The sequence below is a fragment of the Calidris pugnax genome, unplaced genomic scaffold (genome assembly GCF_001431845.1).
Source record: "Calidris pugnax isolate Ruff unplaced genomic scaffold, ASM143184v1 scaffold24, whole genome shotgun sequence".
Taxonomy (NCBI): domain Eukaryota; kingdom Metazoa; phylum Chordata; class Aves; order Charadriiformes; family Scolopacidae; genus Calidris; species Calidris pugnax.
Genome location: NW_015090922.1, coordinates 27,258,432 through 27,284,280, shown reverse-complemented (window position 1 = coordinate 27,284,280; position 25,849 = coordinate 27,258,432). Strand labels below are relative to the sequence as shown.

Here is a 25,849-nt window from a genome sequence, read left to right as displayed (position 1 = left end):
AACAAGTGAAATGATCTCTCAATCTTCTACCACTTCACTTGGGAAGAATTAAAGAGCATGAACCCCACAGGAACCAATCGAAGGTTTCAATGGAAGAATTCCTCCTCCTACTGCAGACAACAATAAAAGCAACATAATGGTATAGAGATTTCCATACTCAAGGCATAATGAATAGACTGGGTAAAAGCCTTAAGGTTTTAATAAAGCTGGCACGCCAACAATAGCACAGACCTAGCCATTAGCATACTGTGAATATACGCACTGTAGGTGTCATTTCAGAACGTTAATTAAAAGGATATAGAACCTCTCACCTCCAAATCACTGACTGGAAGTTGAAGCATATGTGACATTATGCAAATATTGCTTTTATTTTAGTATACATGAACAACACTTGGTGGCCAGCTAGGGACTGACAGAACAGGCTCAAAATTGCTTTTTCCTTCCTCACTCATTCAGGAAAAGCTGAAACACTGTGGGAACAGCAGTGCATAATTTCTGTATTGTGGCTCACCTTAAACCTTTGTGCAAACAGTTCGGTTTCCAGGGCTGTGGGAACAATTATTTCAGAAAAAAAAAAAAAGGGGAGAGGGTGTGGTATGTATGTACAGAACAGCTATTTTAAATGCTAGACTCTTGCTTACAGTGAAAAAGGGGAGGTTTGTGGGGGTTTTGGGGGGTTGAGTGTTTTTTTCTTGTCTTTTTTTATTTGAGAGCTTCACAGGTCTTTTTACTATTTGCTGTCAGCAATTTATACTAGCTAGACATAATGAAACTAGTACTTCTAAACTCAATTTAACAATAAATTTTGTAACTGTAAAGGTATAAATACTACAAATTTTCAGGGTCACATGTTGGTCTCTTCACAGTTACAGATTACGGCCAACAAAAACGTTCAATTTTGAAACACATTCCAAAGCTTTCTGCTTATTCAGAAGAGTTTAATTTTTTAAGCAAACCAGCATCTGGAAAAAAAACCTCATAGGCAGTGCATTGCTGATGGGCTTAAGTTAGAGAGCAATTAAAGCCTATCTTATCTAAAAAGAGAATCGTAAGCTCTAGCCATAAGCTGCTTCCAACACTTTTACACAATCCTACAAAGACTGGAGTGAGTACTGCACATTGGAAAAAGGCAGCATAAACTTAAGAATTAGTATAATAAAGATAAACTGTTTTAAAGGAGAAGGCAATAAGGCCAATTAAAATCCAAGCCTAAAAACAACTGACCTATAGAACTTAAACTAGATATATGAAAGGGAAGAACAGTATGTTAAGTGCCCATTCCACAACTGCAGTGATTATGAGCTTTGATTCTTGATGCTTTTTAAAAAAAAAAAAATTTGTATTCCAGTACAGGTACATACCGCCTTTTAAATCAGCTGACGCCCCCACGTACTGGAAGTTGTCCATATTAATAACATCAATAATAGGTGACACAACTCTGGTCTTGTCCTAAAATAAATATTAGAAAGTAATATTGAAATAATGAAATCAATATATAAAGGTTCAGGCAGAATGAGATGTTGAACAGTTCAGCAGATTTCATTAGCACGTCTTCCCCAGCTCTCCCTTCAACTTATGGCTGTGAAAAGCCAGTGCTGCGAATAGCATTGCTCAGCGCTGCTTCAGAAAGCAGAAACCACACGATAGGGCTGGGAATCCTGTTTCTCTTCTAGGCTACTTAGAGTCAAGTAATCCCCCTCTTCTGACTTGCTCTTGAAGGTGGCAGCAAACTCGTTCTAAAGGCAGTCAAGCAAAGAGCACTTCCATTCTTAGTTTTAAAACTAGCTCAAAGAAAAGAAGCATCCAGGCAATTCTTATTTTCCACAGGAAATCTCTAGCCATGCAATGTATTATGGTCTTATAATTTCAACCTTTAAGAACACTTGGGCCTTTCTGCAATCAGAGAAGTCTTAGGTTAACACTAACCCATTTTACCCTAGAAGAATCACACTTCACAATCAGATACTTATATAAGAAAGAGAACCTAAAACCACCCCAAACTAATGAATGCTATTAATCTCCAGCAGCCAAGATTCCACATTCCTCTGTCCAACCATGGTCTCATATACTTCTCTGAGCAATATTAATTACCTTAACTGATGTTTTTGGCAAAATAGTTTAAGAAAAAACAAAAATCTTTCCAACAATCCCACGTGCATCATCCAGTAGGATCACAAGACATCAGTACTCTAAAAAAAGACTCATCTAATATTAGAAATGCAGTATCATGGTTAAACCAGTTTGTCTCCATGAACTATTGGAGAAAAGAAAAAAAGTTACATAGTGAAGCATAACTTCTATGATAGTTTGATGGAACACTTTGCTTGAGTTCAAAATAAAAGTTTAAGGTCCACAATTTAACATCAGTCAGAGAGCACAGATAACTTCAGAACAGTGTATCACCAAAAGCGTGAACATAAAAAATTGCTGAGTAAACAGGAGATATTTTGGTAGCTCTGTTATAAACAGATCTCAGTTAAAAAACATACCAACCTAAACATCTCCATTTTAAGAATTTATTTTATGTCTTCAAACAACAATACATATATCCTAAGCAGTGGTTCAGCAAAGCATCCCTTGTGCTAATCAGTATTAAACAGAACAGATTGGAACCAAACTAATGTAGAGAGAAAAGCTTGAGCTCGTAACAAGAGACTTAAAAGCCACTCTTTCAGTCAAATGGTTTGCTTGGTCCAATAACAACATTAAACGCCCGTTTTCACTTACTGAATCTTAACTCTTCAGCCTGTGCTGATTTTAATAAGCCCTAATTCCATAGTTGGCATTTAGTAGGTCATTCTGCCTGAGTGAGCAAAAGGTCACTAATTTCTGTATCAGCCAAAAGGAGAATCCAAGAGAATCCAAACTGAAGACTAAGCTAAAAGCTGAAGTCTCATTACTGATTTCTATATTCCTTTTAAGTATCACTGCAGCTATAGCACCCGGGCCAAATATCTGCTTTTATGAGGGATGTAATATAAAACCTAATCAGGTCTGCTACTAGGTATTAATTAGCTTGGCCTAAAGCAAACTAGAAACACAGACAAAAAAAGACCAACCTGTCCTACCCCCATCAATCACATCTTTAGCTCCTGTTTCTGTTAGCAGTAGCCCCAAGTCTACATTTTTAATGGCAAGCATACAGTTTTGCTGTGTTGAACTTGAAAGCCAATTATGATTTACTGCACCTTAACTGCAAAACGCTAAAGCACTTCAGATGCACCCATGATCTTACTGTAGGCATTTTATAAAAGCGATAGAATTAAAAAGCTCCTTTATTTATAGGCTGATGAGACAGAAGATATCCAGCCTATCCAGTTATTCATAATACATCCATCAGCATAAAACACAAAAATGAAACCACTCTTCCTGTCTTTTTCTTTCTGTCTGAAATTGAAACACCTTCTACACTTATACCCATCTCTAAAAACCTTTCTTGACAAAAATTTGCATTTACTCAAATGGTTGTACTTGGCAGAGTTGAACATGGTGGTAAAAGTTGCCCAAGCTATCAGGTTTCACGTTAGGTAGAGCTTCAGTTAAGCTTCAACTTTTCTTCACTGTGCTGAGTAAGTGAGTTATCATGCTGTTACCATACTTTTGGTATTTCCTCAGGATTTTACTGCTGGTCTGATTAGTTTTATCAATATCTGTGCAACGCCACGCTAACATCACTTGCTATACCTAACATATTATTTAAGCAACTTACAGTTGTTTCTCTAACACACAAATAGCCAGGTTGTCAACATTCAGTTTGATGTGTAACTGCCACTTTTGTTGGCTTGGAAACATGCTGTTCCTTCCGTGATTGGAAATTACAGATTTGCTAAGCAGCAAATAGACAAGACTTGGACATTAAGGTGATCCTTTGCAGGACATTACAATGTTGTCAATCCAGAGACTGCTAAAAAGAGCTTGTGGGTCTCCAAAGTACAGGGAGCTCATTCACTCAAAATACTAAAACACTGCTGCTCCCTTTAAATTTTCCTAAAGCTAGACACTTATTCATAGTATGATTGAAGTAGAAGTCTGATGTGCATTTTAGGTACAAATACACAAGCAAAAAGGAACTCTTCTTTTTGTAATCTCCTGTTTTGTTCTGACGGGATGACACCATAACTCATAATGGAACACACAACTGGAAAACCATGTGCTTCTTGATGAAGGATAATGGAAGGAAATAGCCTGTGAATACTGCAAATCTGTAGTGCTTGGATATTTGTAGCAGAATATTTCATTTTAATATTTCATAAGGAGGCTATATATGCTCTAGAGAGTTTGACTATATAAATTATTCTCATAAACCATCAGAAATTATCCTCGATTCTGCATACATTGCTTCCTCCACTCTCTAAAAATCCCAAGACACTGCAAAGATTAAGTTTCACAATGTTCTTAAGAGAAAATATAAATATTTTCCTTTCAGCATTGTGCCAGTTAAAGGGTGACTCATTCAAGGTCACAAAATCTGAGACAGATATGAAAAAGGAATCCACATCTCAATTCTTAATTTTAGTTCTTTCTTTTAAGATCCTCTTTATTTAGAAATACCTTGATATGTGGTACAGGTTTTGCAGCTATGCCACAAAAAAAAAAAAAAAGATTAGTCATTTTTTTCATATAACTGATGTTTTATAAGACTAGAAAACCAAAGTGATTAGAAATTGGAAACAGAAAAAGCCAAATAGACAAGCGTTCATGGAATACCTAGTAGTTAACATTGTTTTCAAAATTGTGTATACTTATTGCTGTGTTGACATTTTGGGAGAATTAAAGGGCTAAACTGCACTGACTCCTCATTTAATCTCCCCTAACCAATGTACACACAAAAAAAACATCTAGAGGCATAAAAAATAGCCTTATGGAATCAGGCAGAAAATCATTCTCCAGGAGGGAGCAGATATACCAGCTCCAGATTACACAGGTATCTGTATGTTCTGAACTCTAAAATAATCACTTTATGTGTATGTTGCTTCTGCTTTAAGCCTTTGCTCAAATTACCAAAGAAAAACCCTTAGCAGTATCAGAACCCTCTAGGAGTGCTGAGGAAGTACAGTCAATAGGCAAAGATACCCTAACCAGGAAACCATCTTAGAGAAAACTGTGGGATGGATCATCCTTCAATTGAAGGGGAGAGCTTGACGCCTCAGGGGCTCCTAACACAAGCAACAGTTCAAAGACACAGCTTTCTAAGAGGCTACAGCACATAAGATAAAGTATTGTAAAACTGATTAAATTAAGACTTTTTTTGGAAGCTACAAATTTGTATGTTCTAACACACAGAACTAATCCCCCAAAACTCTGGCAGAATTAAATGCCAAGTAGGCAAATCCAGAAAAACCCCAAACTTTCCACCACATACAGTGTAGATGCAGCAGCTCATCAGAAAACACTGCATTAATGTATACTAGCCCTGACCTGCAAAAGTTACCTTTGAGGTCAGAAGGAATTCACATCTATTCAGCTTCCTGTCACTGAGATAATCAAAATTGTTTAGCCTGGAAAAAAGGAGGCTGAGGGGAGACCTTATCAACTACCTGAAAGGAAATCATAGAGAGGTGGGGATTGGTCTCTTCTCCCAAGTAACAAGTGATAGGACAAAGAGGACATGGCCTCAAGTTGCACCAGGGGAGGTCTAGATTGGACACTAGGAAAAAATTCTTCAAAAGGGTTATCAAGCACTGGAACAGGCTGCCCAGGGAAGTGGCTCAATCACCATCCCTGGAGGTATTTAAGACACATAGATGTGTGCTGAGGGACATGACCTCAAGTTGCACCAGGGGAGGTCTAGATTGGACACTAGGAAAAAATTCTTCAAAAGGGTTATCAAGCACTGGAACAGGCTGCCCAGGGAAGTGGCTCAATCACCATCCCTGGAGGTATTTAAGACACATAGATGTGTGCTGAGGGACATGATTTAGTGGTGGGTTTGGCAGTGTTAGGTTAATGGTTGGACTCTATGACCTGTTGTCCCTTCTGACCTAGACGATTCTATGATTCTATGAAGAAAATGCTACCAATTAACATCAAGTAACACAGTCTGTACTGTGAGCAAAATCAGCCATTTAATAATGAAGAACTATCATATACTATACGTAAACACTATCCATGCCTTAATCAGTTGAACAAACAGAAAGCTGAGAAACTACCTCAAACCCCACACCTGTTGGTTGGGAATCTTCAAGACGAAGGTAAACTGGAATTCCATAGCAGTTATTTAACAGTACCTCAAGCTTTTAAGAATGGAAAGCTACATTCATACAGCTGAAAACTATTCAATGACACACAAGATCAGTGTGTATCATGGTGACAAATATGAGGAACAAAGCTTGAAGAACCTAATTCATGTGCTGCTAAAAAGTAGCTGCTACACAAAGCAAAATATGCATTTTTGCCAGTTTCTCACACTGAGGATACCACATATAATGCTGGATCTTCACAAAGCTGTAAACAATTTAGTAAGAGGTTTTACGTTATGTTATTAGGAAAATGTAACACTTTTTAATATCCCATTATCAGTTTCAGAAAGCTAAATGAGTATGTCCTGACAAGAAAAAGGGTAAATGACAAAATAGCTGTCTTACTAAAAAGCAGGGGTTTGTTGACCAAAACTACCATTTCTTTTCTGATTTCTCAAACAAGTAGATGCTTCAAATCAATGACAAAAAAACCATCCACACCCCCCCACCTCCTTTTTGGAGGGAATGCAAAGGGAAGCGTAGGGAGGATAAGCAAAGAACTGGATATTAACAAAGACAGAGTGGCTTAGCAAAACCAGAAGCATTTTGAAAGAAAGCCTTTCCTAGAAGGGGAGTTTACCATAAAGGGAATGCAATAAAGAAAGAAGAAAAACTCTTGTCTTGAGTGTTCCCCAGTGCTTCTCGGGATCACACTTGATTCGCTTTCCACTTCAACTAAGTTCCTCCAGAGCAAGTATAACAAACCCCTGGAGAAAACAGTGTACTTTCACTCTCAATCCTCTGAATTGCTTTTCTGGGGCACAGACTAAGCATCATTTTAATAGAAGCTGAGAGCCCACAGTCCCTGATAATTTCCATGAGAATTTTAGTTTCACAGCTCAACCTCTCTCTTATTATCACACTGAATCTTAATGAGCCATAAATACACAGGTAAACTGAATTACATTGAGATAATATTGGTTGAGGAGAACTACACTTTGGCTCTAAAGATTTTCAACGCTTACTGAGGAGTTCCCTAAAGAACCAAAGATGCATATATTTGAATTGCTTCTAAAGATAATAATAAATATTCCCATTTTAGGTTCCTGTGCTCACAGATTAAATGAAAAAAAGTGGGTTTTAATCACGAAACTCTCTGATCATCTCCATTATCTCACTTCAGAGAAAAAAAGCTCCCTTAGAACAATGCATAAAATTAATGTAGTATAGACCAGATGGCTTTAAAATTTAAAAGCTATTCTTTCAGGAAATTACTTTATAAGAACTCTTTACTAACCTCAGCTACTCTTTCCAAAAGCGGTTCCAGCCAGTGTTCATTGCATTCACAGTGACTATCCAGGAAGGTCAGTACTTTTGCTTGTGCTGCATCTGCCCCTCTGACACGGGAGCGCATCAAGCCTGAGAAGTAAAGATAAAGCATATAAAGTATTTATTGAGGAAAACAATCAACAGTAGTGAGACTATTGCATTCCACGTTAGTCATGAATTAAATTACTCTAACTCAGGACAAACACACAAGTTCCATTATCAAAATGAGAATCTAGCTACAATTCAGTGAAATGACTTCACAACAAACAGCCTGCAAGCTCCCATCTACTGCACCTTAGCCTACAGGTTTCAATCTGATTTAAGCAGAAATATTAAAGTACCTTTTCAAAACGAATAATACACAAGTGCAGCTGGGTCTGCATTAGAATAAATGGCATTTATACTTTATAATAAATATATTTATTAATATATTTATTAATTAATATTAAATATATTAATTAATATTATAAACATTATTCAAGATCAGTCCTGAAAACAAACACTTTTCCTACAGTTCTACAACAGAACTGCGGAAAGCACCATCATTAACTTACCCTCCCTGCCTTTTTGCTGTCCCCTAGTCCCCACCTCCCACTTTTCACCACAGTCTGTTCAGTCTTTTATTACTTTCTTCCAAAAATAACCATGTTTCAGTAATTCATGTCCAAAAGCCTTCCCCCACACCCCTTTCAACCATCTTTCCCCTGCGATTCTTTCAACTGTCTTGTTTTGTGGCTTGGTAGGGTTTTTTGTTTTGCTTTTTGTTTTAAATCTTATCTGAAAATGAAATTTTCAAGATATACTGATGCATATTTTTAAGTATGAATCAAAATTAATTTAATCTGTATATGTAGTACAAAGTTAATATTTATAAATATTAAAAATTACTAAAAATAAAAAATATTACTTCCTTCCATTTTTCCATTACTGTTATCTCCATCTTTAAGTGCTGTAGTGATCAGAGGAATCATATCATCTTACTCAGAGCCCCGCAATCATGCATGTCGTCAGAGACCTGCTTTTCTAGCAAGCCTTCATTCACAAGTATATCCCATCCCAAAGAAAATATTTAAACACTAAGAGCCCAGCAGTTTGCAATTACTAATTACAAGACAACACAGTTTTGTGCTTGACACTTCCAGTTTCTGACAATCTAACAATTCTAGCTGCTCCTCAGGCCAGCCTAGAAGATATGGCACCTATAAAAATAAACAAGCACATATCTGCTAACTCAGTCAGCTATTTCAACTGTCAACTCTCAGTTATTATTTCAAACAGCTGTAGAATAACAGTTGCCTGTATCTAATTCTTTAAGCTCCATAGCCAGGAAGCTGCTGACTGAAGGGCTTAGTGACATGAGAGCATAATTTACAAAGCAACAAAGAGGAAAACAAAAATGTAAGACAAGTTTGTTACATGGCAGACTGGCTTCAGCAAAACTGGCATATGTGGTCCCAGCCCTCCTGGCTGCTCAAACTCTCTCAAGTCTGCCTAACAAACTATTTCCTGGGCTATCCATCAACTGGATCCTTAAAATGGTCTCTAGCAATAGAACCAGTGAAAAAAAGAGGGCTATTTTTAAGCTGGAGCATTTCAAACATTCATACAGTTTACAGTGAGACCTTATGTACAATGGGAGCAGCTTAACTGAGGATTCAGTACAGTAAGAGAAAGGAGAGGCTGAGGGTGAAAGGCAATTTCTTAAGTCAGTAAAAGCCAACAATGGGCAACCGCACGCACAACAATATGGAATGAATCCGAATCACTGTTTTCACTTGCATAAATGCATTTGTTTTCATTTCTTCCATTAGTAAGGCAATTTATAAAGTGAAAACACCCCCTCCAATATGGAATTTATAGCAGAATGTTTCTTTAAAAGACTTGATGAAGATTAACAGAGAAGGCAGCACAGAGGAATTTGCATCTTCCTTCCCCCAGATTAAGCCTACCTTCTCGGCGATCATTTCGAAGGACTTGTACTTTTTCAATTTTTCCCAAGAGAGCACCATCCTCAGCTTTAAAAAATAAAATAATAAAATTTAAGAAAAAAAAAGTTATGAGAATCAATTTAATATCCATCACTGTATACCGTAAGGGAAGCTGTCCTCAAAGAAAAACAAAAGCTTTGTAGTGGAAAATGTTTATGGTCATAAGTAGTTAAATATAAGATATATGCTTAAGAAAACCCCAACCTGCTTGACTCAACAGAAATAAAGCAAAGTTACTAGGCTAAGAAATTACTAACCTCCTTATGTTATTTAAAACTATTTTAAACTCTTGACATTTTCGTTTAATTGTATTCTCTTTGCTTACTTTAGCCAGTTTCTAGATTGCATAAGGAAAAAAAACTTTTATAGGACTAAATAAACTCCTGTCTTTGCATATAAGAAAGTTCACTTTTTAGCCAGCATTAAGGCTTAAACCTATCCTAAACTAGCTATAACCTAATAATGCAATGCAGACACTAACTTCCTTTAAGAAATGTTACATTTCAATTATTCAAGTTTGTATTGTGATACCCTAGTACTTATAAAACCTTGAGTTATTTTAGATTCAGTAAGAATTTTCCCAAGGCACTGATGGAGACCAGCATTCATTTAAAGCAGTACTACAAAAATATTTGGTTGAAGCACCACAGCTTTTATTTTTTATGTCAGATAACCTTGCATGTTAAGGCTGTTTTCTTTTACATACTCTACTCCTTCAGCTAATAAGTATTATTAGGGGAAGTAATAAAATATACCTGAAGTATTTATCAGAACTTTTCACATTTCCGCAATGACAGATATGAAAGAATTAATAGCTAGTTTTAGGTCAGTCTCTGCAAACCCCTATTCACTTGACCTTTCTTAACCAAGTCACCTACTAGCATTTACGGAAAGCCGTACCAGAATAAACAAAATAAAGTTAAGATCCTTTAAAAACACTTACGATCATTACTGTAGTCATCCACCAATATGATTTCCTTAATAAGATGTGGTGGGCTTTTTTTAAGGACACTGGAACAGAAAAAAAAAAGCATTCAATACCAAGCAGTCTTAATTTGCCATAATAATATCATAAAAGCAGTTACTTTGTTAAACCACAGTAGAATCTAGGCAAGGATCCTATCTTCGGTGACGGCTATTGGCTTATTCTTATAGAAATCACTTGTGAAGAAAGGTACACATAGAATTGCTCCCCCCAAAATTCCAGCCTCCAGAAACAAGCAGATTAGACAACTTATAACATGGAAGTCTTGCAGATAGCTTTAGGTCAAACATCCCCTGAGAATCCATCTTCCCTGAGTTGTTCTTGAAATTAGTTACACAGCCAATCTCCAAACATCTTCTAGTAATCAGTTCCACACTTCCATGCATTTGTAGTTAACAGGAGTGACTTTGTTTAATGCCACTATTTCAGAACATAAGAACTGGAGGCATCAATGAAATTAAGGCTCAGCTTTCCCTCCACAAATGGTTCAGAAAAACATAATGGATTATTACCTCCTTTTCTTATCATAAACTATTATCTCACACAAGACATGGGAAAAAAAAATTAAAAAAAATCAATGTCTCTGTCTCTCTTAGTTATACCTGACAACAGTTCGAAGCAAAGCAGATCTTGCCTCATTATGAAAGGTGATCACCACACTAGTGGCTGGCAAATCTATCCGCCACTGTTTCCGTTGACACCTGGAAGACATAATACAGTGTCATTTAAACATAATATTAACATCCCAGGTTTAGCAGACAGGCTTCATCATGAAGCAGTTACCTATTCAACTCATATACACAGTAAACCTACCTAGGAAGAACGAAATATCTTGTTTGCAGGTGAGATCACAACCAACTCCTGACAGTTTTTTTTGGCAGTTTTTTTTAGTACATAACAGGTTATAAAGTCAGTGTCAGATATAGGCAGGTTCAGAAAAGTCACCGGATTATCATAACTGAAGTATGCATAAATACCTTTCATGCAACTGAATATGAAATCAGAGTGCTTATTTTACATTAAAAGCATTCAAGAAATCTAAGTAAATGAGCATGTTTTCTATGAAAATACATAGGCTCACAGGCTACCATATGTCTCCTCTTCAGAATGGCACGAGTCCACTTTTCCTTTTATTTTTAAAGCTCCTGTAACATCCTGGTCTTATTCATAGATAAAAACAGCTTTCTATTCTAATGAGAAGTCGTAAAGATTGTAACATTCAGAATTTGAAAAATAAAGCTAGCTGTAGCTGTTTAAACTAGCAAGCCACCTAAACACAGAACCACATCTTACCAAACCATAAAGATAATGAAATATTCCATCAATCTCAACTCATTTTTCATCACCTTTAGTAGCCTGAAATTAATATAATAAGCAAAAAAAAGCAAATCCCAAAATACTTCCTGCAGGACTACGTGAAGGTAAGCTGTTTAAATCCTCTGACATTGAACATAAAAAAGGTAGTACTCTCATTGCATTACACAGAATCACATGGGGTTGGAAGGGACCTCTGGAGATCATCTAGTCCAACCCCCCTGCCAAAGCAGGTCGCACAGGAACTTGTCCAGGCAGGTTTTGAATGTCTCCAGAGACAGAGACTCCACCACCCCCCTTGACAGCCTCTTCCAGGGCTCTGCCACCCTCAAAGTGAAGAAGTTCCTCCTCATGTTAAAGTGGAACTTCTTATATTCAAGTTTGTGCCCATTACCTCTTTTCCTATCCCTGGGATAGGAAGAAGAATAGGAATTAGAAAAATTATATATTAGAAATATATTAGAATAGAAATTAGAAACTAACAGTATTAGAAAACACTGTATATTGAGTTTATGCTGAAAGCATTATAGTCTGACAGGTCACAATACTGATCACCGTTCATGCAGTAACATACAGGAGTGATTATTTCTTCACATAACCTTTACTTGGGGGTAGAGTCTTCACAGGCCTAGTTGTCTTCAGAGGGGATAAACCCAGCTAGTATGCACCTGTAGCAAAATTGGCAAGTAATTTTGTACTCTGTGCAGTATTAATCAAACTAGCTTTTAAGGAAAGAGAGGTAAGTTACATTGCTACCTAACCTTCTAAAACTAGGCCTCTGCCTGTATAAAAGGTGTCTCCACACCTGATTAAACATCTGCAACATGGATCATAAGTCACCAACCTTCCACTTCTGGGAATCAGAAAGCAAGCAGCAACACGCTGTTTTTCCTTGCCCACCCTACAAAATCCCAAGGACCTGCAGTGCTTTCCATACAACACACCCATAACATCATCCACTTAGTGTGTGCACTGAAGCAATAAATCACAAACGTGTATGTTTTCCTGGAAAGCAAAGAATTCAGGCCTCCTCTATTGCGAGCTTCTGGCAATTCATCTAGACAGCTACAAGACATCCAGCTACGATACACCAAAGCCTATAGTGCCAAAAAAGATAGTCTTTTTTTCTGCTAACTTTCAAATTGCCCACAGAGGACAAGCCTACTGTGCGTGCAGTTATCACATGAAGCACTTACGTTAGAATTATTTAAAAAGTCACATTAAACTTATACTGATCTCTTTGCAAAAGAGAGCACTTGAGCCAGAGCACATCTTAGGGTGGAATTACTCAAGGCAATGAAGCCTCTCAATTTTAAGAAAACTCAAGAGAAGAGCACTCCTGCATATTTTTAAGGGAGAAATTAAGATCTTTAGACTTTCAAATAAAACTGGAGGAATATTTCACTCAATATTTCTGCTCTCAAGCTTTTAAAAAAATCCCTGCTTTAACTGACTCAGTAGCGACCCTCCTCCTATTCTGCTGTGTCAACAGTGCCACAGTTAAAACTCAAACCAAAGAAAGAAATTTCTGTGCCAAAAGCAATGACGTTATTTCTCAGATTACAGCACTATTTTCAATGCAGAATGAAAAAAGCCATTTGAATACAACAGAATTTGAACTGAAAACTTCAATCTAGAGCTTCAGTGCTCAGCATAGGTCTTTAAAATGAGTTAAAACATGGAAAGTACATTTCTTTTTTCCCCCAGAAATTTGAGTTGCTGTACTAGTTCATATTATTAACAAATTTTCTGAAACCTCTGTGGTTTGTTGAAACCATTTTTTGACAGAAGTATCCACTTTAACTAGTACAAAGAGAAGGTGAATGTTCTCTTTGCACTAGTTAAAGTGGATACTTCTGTCAAAAGCTGTACTACAGTCCAGGTAAACAACATCCACAGCCTCTCTCTCATCGATTAAGTGGGTCACCTTGTCATAGGCAGAGATCAGGTTAATCAAGCAGGACCTGCCTTTCACAAACCCATGCTGACTGGGCCTGATCACCTGGTTGTCCTGTGCCTTATGATCGCACTCAAGATGATCTGCTCCATAACCTTCCCCAGAACTAAGTTCAGATTCACAGGCCCGTAGTTCCCTGGATTCTTCTTCTGGCCCTTCTTGTAGATTGGCATCACGTTTCCTAATTTATTTCCTCATCCACATTTAATTTTTTTAAGAAAAAAATTGTAACATCTCCATAAGAGATCTCAATCTTAACCCAGTTGCCTCTGATTTTATTTAAAATAACATGCTTCCAAGTATCACATGCTCAGATCTGCAATATTTTCTTCTTCTTTTGGCTATTGATCTTTCCATTGGACAGTTCCCAAACAAGTATTTCATGCAACCTTTTTTAGCTTCTGCAGTGAATGTCCTCACCAAAATAGAAGGAAAATTAATTGCAGCATCACAGGGAAAGCATCATGGACAACTTAATGGAATGACTGTTTCTTTGGGTTTCTTTGTTTTGTTTGGTTATTTTTTCTTTAAAAAGATGACCATTTGCAGACTGATGGCACTTAAATCTGCTCCATGACAAAGTCTAAGTAATCATCACAGCACAGATACAGCTTTTCTCCAGACACGTCTCTCTGACTCTCCTCTCTCCATTGCAGAGTTCTTTTCCAGCTCCATTAAGTGACAAAAACCCAGGCAGGTCAGCATGTAATCACAACATTGACAGTTAAAACAAACATAGCTACTGTAATATAAATCTCTCTCTTGTCATGTCTCTTATTTAAGTTCTTCTCGAAGGAGAGTGTTTGTGTCTCAGAGCCCCCTCAGAGGTTAATAAATATCTACAAAAATTCCAAATTCAACATATGTGAATCATAGAAGCTTCTAGAAATTGGTGGCTAAGCTTTCTCCTGTGGGAAAAGAATACCTTGCCTAAAAAGCTAGAATGCATTTCTTATGACAAAAAAAAAAAAAAGTATGTGATGAAGAAAACTCAAAAATAATTTTAAACTCCTCAGTATGGGCATTGTGGTTTTCACTGCTTTCATGGCAACAAGTGAAACACCAGATTCTTCCTATTTTTCAGTTCAATTATTGGCAAATTATACACGACTTGCTTTACTCTATCTACAAATCAGCTGCTTAAAGGAACATAAGCCCATGCTATTATACAAAGAATTTTAAAATGACACAGTGTCCACTTTTTTATACAAATCTCCTTTGCTGTGCCATTCCTGATTAAAAAGCTTTATGGAGAAAAAACAGGCAACTTCCTTTTCTCTCCCTCTGGTGTCTCCTCCAGCTTCTTCTACCTACAAAGCTGTGAATGTATGTTCATACTAACTGTAAAATTAGTTAGGCAAACTAACTATACAGAGTTGGCAAATTTTATGCTTTGAGACTATGCTTGCAGAGATTTTAAAATCAAGTTCAACCTGCTTTTGTTATTTTTAAGTCATGGAAGTCCTAATGAGCAACTGCTGTTTTAATATTAATCAATTCTTCTTAAACAAGATTAGTTCAAGTCACTCAAATCCTTTTCTAAATGAAAATTTTCTCTACCCACAAGAAAATAATGTTTTTCCTTACTCTGAAGTGTACTGTTTCCTGAATCTGCACAAGCAGGCTGACATAGCAATGTTTGTTAAGCATCTGAAGTGTGATTCTGTTCTGTGTTCACTGGGGTGTGCATAAATGGATTCCTTTAGGTCTGGAGTTGACAATCATCATATACTAGAAGAACAGAATCACAGAGAGACTGAGAAGGAAGGAGCCCCTAGAAATATTTTAGTCCAAGCTCCCTGCTCAAAGCAGTGACAGCTGCAGCAGGTGTGCATTGGACTTTGAATATCCCCAAAGCTGGAGACTTCACACCCTCTCTGAGCAACCTGCTCCACTGTCTCATCATCCTCACAGTGAAAGAGACTTACAAACAGAAACCAAGAAAAGCCACCAGATAAACACAAATAAAAAGAGACTGAAATGCAGCAGCAGTTTAGATACAGAATACACGCTGATGGAAATCATGGAAACAGAAAAACTTGAATAAGATTCATTGTTCTTTCACCCACTGGTTCAGGTTTCACACCACAGTCTAGTGTTCCCGTCATTTTGAAAGCTGGAGAGCTCCTGCTTTAGAAAAAATACCTGCTATTCAAAAGCCATAACTACAAAAAGGTTAATCTAAGTCAAACATGGCTCAGTTTGGCACTTACTGATCATGCCTGGTGTCAGGAATGCTTCGGTCCATTCGCAGTTTGTCGCTTTCCACCTGATTGAACTTATTGCGGGCATACGGATCCTGACCAGACCGCACCATGGTAGCGCCAACATACGCATCTTGATCAAAGTCTTGCCACCGTACTTTTCCTACAATAGAAAAATCAGGAAAATATTCAATGTAATCTTCACAATTTAAAGAACAGCATTCAGCAATACAAGCATAAGAGATCAAATAGCAGGTTTTTTAAATTTTGTAACAAAGTAATTAAGCCTCTACAGTATTGTTAAAGGTGTAACATCAACAGTCACTTTCACTTATTAAATTCCTCTAGAATACCATGCAAATCAAGTGATCACCAGACCATGTTTTATCTTGTCCGTTTTGGGGTTTTTTTTTTTAGTTTGTTGTTTGTGGTTTTTTTATACCCTAAATTCCACAATTTCCATTTTAAAAAAAGCCCTGCAAATATCAACAGACATTAATATGGCAGATGATCTGGCTATAAAGTTATCGAAGTAGCATTTATCTTTTAAGATCTAGTCCAGACTTCAAAGACATTTAATTTACCCTCTCATTACATAAATTAAAAAGTCAGTTATAATCAAACTATTTGAGGACAAGGCTTTTTAGAAGTACAATGCAACATTTTTCTCAAAAACAAGCACTTCATGTAGGCAGAGCGCTAGATTGCTCTCCAGCATGACATAACTGCAGCCTCCTTCACAATGCAAGCTGATTCACAGATTAATCCCTTTTTACAAAGGACTGTGTTATTATGTGACTGGTTGTGGCACTAACACAAAGTTCTATTAGCATCCAGCCACCAGGAATGAAATTTCAGGACTTTCACCATCTTCAGGTATCAACTGTATGATATTTACCAAATGTCTTTAAACTACCAGTTCTTACCTCTGGTTGAACATTTATGTTTTTTGCCTACTGACAGCCAAGCCTATATTACCTACAGCAAATTTATACTTCCTATAACTCAAAACAGAGCTCAAGTTCTAATGCAATACAGACATTCTTGTTTTAATGTGGACGTGTATGAGAACGTCTTCTAAGTACGTTGTGGTGAACACAGCATGCTGTTGGCATAAAAAAAGATGTAAAGCAAAAGCTGTTTTGGAGATCAATGTTTATTACAGATGAGGAGTTAATATCCATTGTTTTTTTAATTAATGTAGAAAGTTTTTGAGGTATTATCAATTAAGTTCAGTAAGTAGCAGGTTACAGAGATGCCACTACATTCAATCTCAGCTTTTAGACGAGTATTATAGCTCAGGTACATTCTAAACTAAGCTGATATGCCTCATGGCAATACTGTTCTAATGGCTATTAGCAAGAGTCAGAGGTTGCTCAGATATTTTAAGGTTTGCCTTTGCTCCGTCTCTCGACCTGCACAGCACAGAAGCCAAGGCAGGCTTCATTTACAGCTTCCTATCCATAAGCCATACCCCAACTACGGTGCACTAACTCCTGCTAGAAGATTCTGATATTGAAAGAATACTTTCCATCATTAAACAAAATACATGTCTGTTTAACTAGACAAATACTACCAATTAAGAAATTCTCTATAATGTCAGTATCATCTAAGGAGCTCATCTACAAAAGCCACTTGGACCCAAGGTGTGATTTGGTTATCAGGTGGTAGTGGAGGTTGTAAGGCAAAAATATCAAGGCTGCAGGGAGGTGGTTCGGGGTTGATTGGTTTGTTTTTAAGAAACTTCTAACATCCAAGTAAAGTCATAGAGTAAAAAAACGTGCCCATATTTTAGAGCTCACCTAGCCAGTTAATACAAAACAACTATTTTAACTTCTTTAGGATGGTTATTCAGACATAAAAACATGCACACACACAGAAGCCAGAACTAGAGAGTTAAACACAGACTGCAGAACATTTAACAGACACTGGGTGAAGCCACCCAGAGGGGAAACTATAGGAAAATAACTGGAGGGAGAAATACAGATTTTCAAATTCCAGTTACTGAAAGAACTCTACAGAGGAAACTTTCCAGCTGTTGTTTGTAGCCCACAGACTGCCAAGAGTTTTTCTTCGCCTTTCAAGTTCTTTCTTCAGAATATTTCCAGGAACTTACTTTGAAAACAAGTTTACACCTCAGCCAGCTACCACACTATAAATAACCCAATACAGAATTGTTTACAAAAATTACACCAAACTGCATTTGCATCAAAACTATACAAAATGCAAGAGTGGCTGATTCAGGAAACTGGAACAAACAGCAGAGATCACAAGATCATGTCCCTGTATAACTCTCTCCCTCAGCATTTCCCAATGCTTTCGCAAACTCCTTGGTAACTCAACTATATTACCATCCTTGCTTCTAATTCATAATATAGCTTCAATCTGGAACATATGTTGAATATTTTCTGAAATACAGAACATGTCATGTCACTGCTTTTCTGGTCTAAAAATAAAAATTTTAGAACATTTTACAAAATACAATGTACATTTAAAATACAGTCATATAGGACTTGCAACTTTCAAACACTCCAGCTTCCAATGGATTTTAATGCTATGCCTGTTTCAGCACTGCCACCCCCATCCACTCCTCCAGTCACCTTCCATCCAGTGGAAAGAGCAGCTAAAACACAAGAGGTCATGAGGGCATGTCATCGGTGATAAGGGTGATGCTGCCACAAGCATTCTTAAATAGCTTGTGTTCTTTATGAACTACAACATGCAACATGGGCTGCCCACACGGTCACGAGTGCTAACGGCTCAAGTTAACTGCTGGAAAATGAAAGGTGGTCCAAAGCTAAATATATCGTTCAGCCTTACTTTTGCTGAAAGGCTTGCCTTTCTGACAATTTATCAACTAAATTTTGAAGTTAGGAGTGGCTTAACAAACCTCTTCCAATAATAGGTACTGTTTCTGTTATATGCTTCCCACATATATACACAAATAAGAGCATGCTTCATTTAATTTCTTCTGGGGAGTTTCCTGGCTCAATAGCTTTCTGAGATGCAATGAGTATCAGAAAATGCAGCTACATTATTCCAAACTTCAATTAAGCAAGTTTGTAACTTCAAATTCAAGCAAATGTGTGTTTACCTGTACAAAGGCCTAACATGACAATAAATTATTCTTTTAAACTCAACAGTAACTGAACTGTAGAGTTTGCTACCAGAGTCAAATAGAGCCAAAAAAGATAAAAATCACTAAACCAGAGCCAGGGTACACTGCAGTGCTGAATTTTTGACAAGAAGTGCTTATTTTACAGACTGATCTGAGCCTGAGAAGCTGAGCAGAAACAAGAGAAAGATGAAATCCAGTGGAACAGCTTCTTTTTGTCCCAGGTATTTCCCAACTCTGAAGTCTTGGAGAAGGCAATCACTAAAACTAGTGCAATTAACTGGTTGACTTTTAAATTTTTGATATTTATTTTGCTCTGTATTAAGTAGCTGTACTTAAAAAATAGTGCTAGTTTGGTACACTTTATTCCATTACAGTTTCCATCCAACTAGAGCTTGATATATATCATTTAGAATGTATTACTTACCATTTTCCAAGACTTTAAAACCAGAAAATGCAACACTAGTCCTGAAAGCATAGAATAAATTTGAAAAGAAAGGACACTGCTTCATATGGCTAAATTTACTGAAAAGCAGTGACAGCCCACAGAATCTAACAAGTGAATCTGTCTTCTGGAGCCAGGAAGGAGGCAAAGCCTGGCTCTGGCTCCACCAGAAGTCCCTGTCAACTGTGTGCAATATGAATCAGATCTATTAGGGAAAAGTCAGATAACAGTAATAGCAGCTTGAACTGAGTTAGAAGAGGGAAGAAAAAAAAAAAGCATAGCAGATAAATCTGCACGCAACCAAGCAGCAGGCATAGATGGATACAAAATCCCCTAAATAGCCTGCACTCCCTCTTACAGACTCAATACAGCTTAAAAGCAATAGGATACTTGAGATATATATATATAAAAATATATATATACATCTATTTTGACTTACAGGCATTAAGAGATTTCAGTTCTCCATTAACTAACCAAAAGAACTGTTTGAGTAAGTGCTGAACCTCCAATCATTTCAGAGAACTGATTGTACATTTTTGCTTTAGCTATCCATGCAGACAATTCATTGGTCATTCTTTCTAACTACAAGAACATTGTTATTTTCACAAAACAAGAAATGAGACTTTTGCAGCACATAAAAAAAGTCACCAAATGACAAAGGATAGATACACAGTGATGTACAGAAGGTAAAAAACCCAATAGTTTAACCCTTATATAAAGCTATTTTAAAGATAATAAACAATTCCTTAATTCTGAGAAGTTCTGGAAGGTACTACACTGCATAGTGATGAAACCTAACCTACTGGTCTCCTAACCTCTGTCAAAATGCAAGAAAATTTTGAACCAAAGCCTTCCTGAAATTTTATTACTTTGCTTTAAAACAGCATAAAGGGACTGAAGAAATAAAAATTCCAAGCTTCATTACCATAAGGATTCAAAAGCTTGCCTACACAAATGGAAAATAATCAAAATAGTGATTTAGGAGTGCATAATTCTGTCTGTGTAGCCTTTGGCATTTGATTCAAGACTCTCATAGTACTTTGCAGTAATGATTCTCCTGCCTGTTAAATCAAGCCATTAAGAGATTACTAATCAACAAAATGGAAAAAAAAAAGCCCTGACCTGCTCTACTTTATACTTAATTTTACTTCTAGCTTCAACTCTTCCAGCTTCTGATATCTCTCCCTTTCAACCTGTGACACCTCCCGCTTTCTGAATACTCAAATGGTTACTTAGGGTCACTAGGAAAGGATAGTCTTTAAGGAAATGTACAGTGTTTGACCCAGAATACATAAACATTCAAAAAGGGAAAATAAGAATAGTAGCTATCTGGAAGGTACAAAATTGGCTGACCTATAATCCCAGTAACAGTATTTGCAGAGAGTTCTGCTAAGGAAAAAAAAGATCTGCCAGAAACCAAGTTAAGTAAGCCAGGCTCTTCAGCTTTTTAGGATTTATTTCCTAATTCATACACAAAGTAAAGGTTTTGCCAAAAAAACATACATGCATAACCAGAGTCTTGTTTCCTCTCTCCAGAAAGCAGCTAAAACAAGGTAGGCCAAAGGCTACAGGAAAAAAGCCATGAATGTCAAACAGCTTATGCTGTACCAGGAGTCTAAGACTGTAAAAAAAAAAAATCATACCTCACACGTTATTGGTGATGGAAGTTTCCAGCTGCTTAAAGTTTACCGTAGATCTTTCTTCAAGACCTCATGGTATTTCAAATGTCTGGCATAGACAAGTTAGTCTAAGCCAACCATTAAGATTAACAGAATAAGAATAAAATGTGTTGTGCTATCCTATCAGAAGTCATCCTCATTCTATGGTAAACTTTCAATACAGTGTAAAAATATTCAAATCCATTTTACTATTTTTTTATTCCCTAGTACATCAGTTCTAGCTATATATTAAATCTCATTGATGTGAAACAATTAAGCAGCAAAAGAACTTTATGAAAACAGTCATATAAAGTGAAGATTCCTTAACACTTAGCCTTCCTAGCTCATGCTCAACACAAGACAATTTCACTTAAATAAAACAAAAATCATGTTGCTCTGTTATTTGCCAGTCTGTGACAAATACTGAGCAAATATGAGAAAAACAAGATAGACCATCCATACACTCAGGAAAGTCTGCCACATCAAAAGCAAGACAAAACTAAAAAAGTATGAGCCTTGGCTTAATCTTCAGTCAGAAGCACAGTTCCAAGGCAACTTGTCTATTGCCTGCCAGTATTATCCACTGAGAAATAGACTACTTTTGTACCAGAGGCTTTTATGGCACATACTAGTAAAGAGTCACATTCTCTATGGTTTTAAACCCCAAAGGAGCAGTGAAGCAGGTAAGATTTAAGGAAGCCAAAGCTTTAAGAATACAGAAGTACATATTGCTAAAATAATCCTGGCACTCCCAAACTACAAAGAATTATTAGAATCAGAACAACTGCTTTGTTTTATGGCTTTCAAGGATAAATGTTTTAAGGCTATGGATCTTTCATAACAAATGTTACTGCAATACCTGGAGGTAGTGTCTCCATGCTTTGTGCTTTGTCCTCCCCATCACTGCCACGCACGTCTTTCCTTTTGGGGTTGATATCATTTGGGTCCTCCTGAAAAAAGTACATAATCTTTAAAATAATCTCCTTAATTGATTTAATTTTGTGTTTTCAATGCAAACAGAAATAACTAACTTTTGTGGACTTTAAGGTTGTGAAGTGGTCCAAGACAGCTAACTTTGGATTTTAAATGAAAGGATAATTTCCTCCACTACTTGAAAAACACAAAAAAAACAGAGCAAAATTTTAAGACAGGCTTTTGCATTTAATTTATGCAGCAATTCTTATTTGGATTAAAAAAAAGGAAAGGTTTAAGAAGGAAATGTATTAAGACAGACGGAATAACTTTTTTTTTTTTTAAATTAGTAATACTCAAATGAGCAGTGCAGCCAAGAACATTAAACAAAACCTGGCCCTACTCTAGCAAAGAACAGCCCAAATTGAATATAACTGCTAGATAACCTGACTTCTCTTTTTCAGATAACTTTCCAGACAGGCAGCCTTACTATTGGAAAAAAACCTTTGAAATTATCTTCAAGTTGGTATTTTCATATACTCATTTCAGTGGAGCTTATTCTGGGCTTCACAGGCAACTCCACTGGATTTGTCATTCAGTAAAATTGGTAATACTCATTTAGAGAGGGGGAAAAAAAGTTTCATTCCCCACCCTCCCCCCCACCCCCTCCCATTTCCAACTTTTATACTGAACCTGTGAATCTCATTTTCCTTTCAACAGAAAAAAAATCCCACGCTTTTGTATGCCCATTACACCAAAAATACAAAATGTTAAGCTGAATTACCCTGCTATGCATTTGGAAGAAGCAGGTAAGATAGTAACTTTTAAAAAAAAAAAAGATAATTAGCAACTGTATGTCGATTTGCACAGTACACTTAGCCAACTGATTTAAGTCCCATCAGCCTCTGTTGTTCTTGCACTCTTGCCAAAGGAAATTCCGTTTCCTTTTTTACATCTGCATTGAAGAAGTCCTAATTATAAGACAGGTTTTATTTGCACAACCCTGATAAAGACAACACCTTTCTACATCACGTAAGATGATAAAATATTGTTGTCTATACTAATCACTGAATGTACCTAAAAACATTACTGGGCACTGAAGCCAAGCAATGCAGAACAATTCATGCTTCTTCTAGGAATCTGTCAGAGTCTCTGGAACAGGGTGAGGGGGTACAACCTGCACGCTGCAAACTGCCTCTGCCACCCCAACTCCTAAACCACAGCGACAAATTCTTTGGGTAGAATAGTAAGTAGTTGGATCAGGCCAAATTCATATTGGAGAACATTTCAGCCACAAATGATAGCATTTCAGCATGTCCATGCACATCTGAGTTTCCCAGTGTAAATTCAGCTTAAGCGTCTACATTAAGTAGGCACTAATCTTTGGAAATATGTTGGAAAAAAGGCAACCGATTTCTAAAATACTGAAATGCAAAACCGAAGATTGATTCTTTTTTGTTACTGTTAATCATTTTCAGAGAAACGCAGCCATATAAACACTAAATCATTTGAAAATGAAATGCTACAAATTTATGTTTTTCATAGCATCATGCATCAAAGATACCAGAGAAGGAATTTTTTCCAGGTTCTTATACTACATTTCACCATGTTGGTACATCCTTTGGGCCACTGGGCTTCATGGAGGTCAATAACTTAAAGAAAGATTTAAGACAACAGTGAAACACAACCGAAAAAAAAAAAACCCAAAACCCAAACCACCCCCAAAACCACACAACACATTTCAAGAAAACGATCATGGCTCATGCTGGTGAGGGAAGTTATCTGTCACTATGCACTGAGTCCTGCTCTAGAGAGAGCTCAAGTGCACAAAAGGAGGAGAAATCAGACATAAATTCCATTGACATAAGTGCAACGGTTTCTTTACATCTCTTGACTGTAAATTGCTTCAGCATGTTAATCTGGTGCATTACACAAATGAATCATATGGTCAAATGACATCCCTATGTTGTCATCATCATCATAGGACAGAGTTGCTTTTTCAGCTTGCTTGGAGTGAAACAAAACCCTAACTTGTAAAGTGATCTTAAAAAGCTGCTTGCATTTGATGAGTAAGCTTCTCGGTAGAAGATAATTCTTGCAGTGACAAAAATCATTCATACAAAAAAGCTAAGCTTAAGGCAAGATTGAAAGGAACTGAAAACGTTTAAGAGGAGGCGCAGTTCTTTAATCATGAGAGCACAAGAGGGAGATTTAATGAATTAAAATTAAAAAGGCTAATGCCTTTTTCTATATTAAAATATTGTTAATACTATTAGTACTTAATACCTCAAAATACTATTTTCCTGACATACTAAAAAAATCTGACAATATCAGGCCAGAACCTAAACATGTAAATGCTGTAAATACATCTGGACGAGTATTTTGAGCTTATTAAAAGGTAGCTGGCCAACTAGCAGAGACACTAACCAAACATTAGATGGACGTGGAACACCACTAGAATAATATATTTGTGGTCATTATTCATGCAGTTATGATCTCAGGCCAGGACACAGCAACATCAAAATAAGTACACGCCAGCTATAATGCATGTGTTGCGGGGATTTAGCATATGTTAGTTTTACACATCAATGTCACTGCTTTCCATTAATTCCTGATTCAGTGCCAGATGACACGCAAAAACAAAATTGGAGCCTTTCGACTCCATTCAATGCGAAATCTTATAACAGCATTGCAGTCCTATTTTAGATGTAGCAAACAAACCTTAACTAAATGTAGCTTTTAAATTCAATTATCTAAATACCACAATTCATTATGGTTAAATTGAAAAAGGGGGAGGGAGGGAGGAAGGGAGTGGGTAGGATTTTAGGGTTTTTTCAGACTGATTAATCGCTGCAGTGCAGCAACTTTTTCTTTTAGGATATGGTAAACTCCCTGTGCCTTAGAAAGCCTGTATCACTTTACAAATCTTGATATTACCACTTCTTTTCCTGCTCAACTCACCCACTCCATTAAGACTGTAGATTGAATTTGAGATATGACAAAGATGCAATATGAAACTCCCTTTTCGAGAACAAGACTTGAAAAAACTCTTTCATGAAATGATTAGTTACATACACATTTGCAGCTGCTCTGACTGGTGTGTGGAAAGGGAGGATGAGGTAGTACATATGCAAACCAAGATGCAAACACATTTTTACAGCACTTCTTTCTTAAATTGTGTCTTGTTGTAGATGTGTAGAAATTTAAGACTAGTGGTATTTGAATTTAGAAAGCTGTAATTATACACAGACATGCATTAGTGGATAATTTCATTACCATTACTTAGATCTTCCAGACCACTTATCCTTCTGGTTTTGGTATATTTGTTTCCATTGAATACTACATTTCTTGCAAGCATTTCAAAGCAATTAGCGTTTTGTCAATTGTTGTTTTACTTGGCACAAAAAAAAAGATTATTAAATTGATCCAAGTCCCTAGGTATTGCTCCTGTATAAATAACTCTAAAAACCACTACCGGTTTTCCTATTTCTGTCTTCCAACACTTTTTTTCTTTTAATTAAAGTTTCAAGTATCACGGATTTGACATTTAACTGCTATGTATTAGATCTCATTATAGCAGAGATTTCTATCCTACACCAGCTTCTTATCAACAAGAGAACAACTTACCAACATGTAACATCACCAGATATATTAAGATATCACACGCCTTACAAGTGGCAAGTCAACACAGACTTCAGCAAAGCTCTTGTGGTTGAAAACATCTGAAGTGGGAGCTCAGTGCGCTTCCAACACCAGCCGTTCC

At 36.8% G+C, this 25,849-nt stretch overlaps 1 protein-coding gene across 1 annotated transcript in view; it reads right to left on the bottom strand.

Moving 5' to 3' along the window:
• GALNT2 (polypeptide N-acetylgalactosaminyltransferase 2) overlaps nucleotides 1-22,124 on the bottom strand; it is a 44,493-nt gene extending 22,369 nt beyond the window's left edge. Inside the window, exons 1-7 of the mRNA XM_014951124.1 lie at nucleotides 22,034-22,124; nucleotides 15,966-16,119; nucleotides 11,084-11,182; nucleotides 10,440-10,507; nucleotides 9,458-9,523; nucleotides 7,477-7,598; nucleotides 1,362-1,449 (exon numbers count right to left, since the gene is read on the bottom strand). Of these exons, the coding sequence (XP_014806610.1) occupies nucleotides 1,362-1,449; nucleotides 7,477-7,598; nucleotides 9,458-9,523; nucleotides 10,440-10,507; nucleotides 11,084-11,182; nucleotides 15,966-16,119; nucleotides 22,034-22,052 (616 nt within the window). The 5' untranslated portion in view covers nucleotides 22,053-22,124. The remainder of the gene's footprint in view (nucleotides 1-1,361; nucleotides 1,450-7,476; nucleotides 7,599-9,457; nucleotides 9,524-10,439; nucleotides 10,508-11,083; nucleotides 11,183-15,965; nucleotides 16,120-22,033) is intronic.
• Between the last annotated feature and the right edge of the window lie 3,725 nt (nucleotides 22,125-25,849).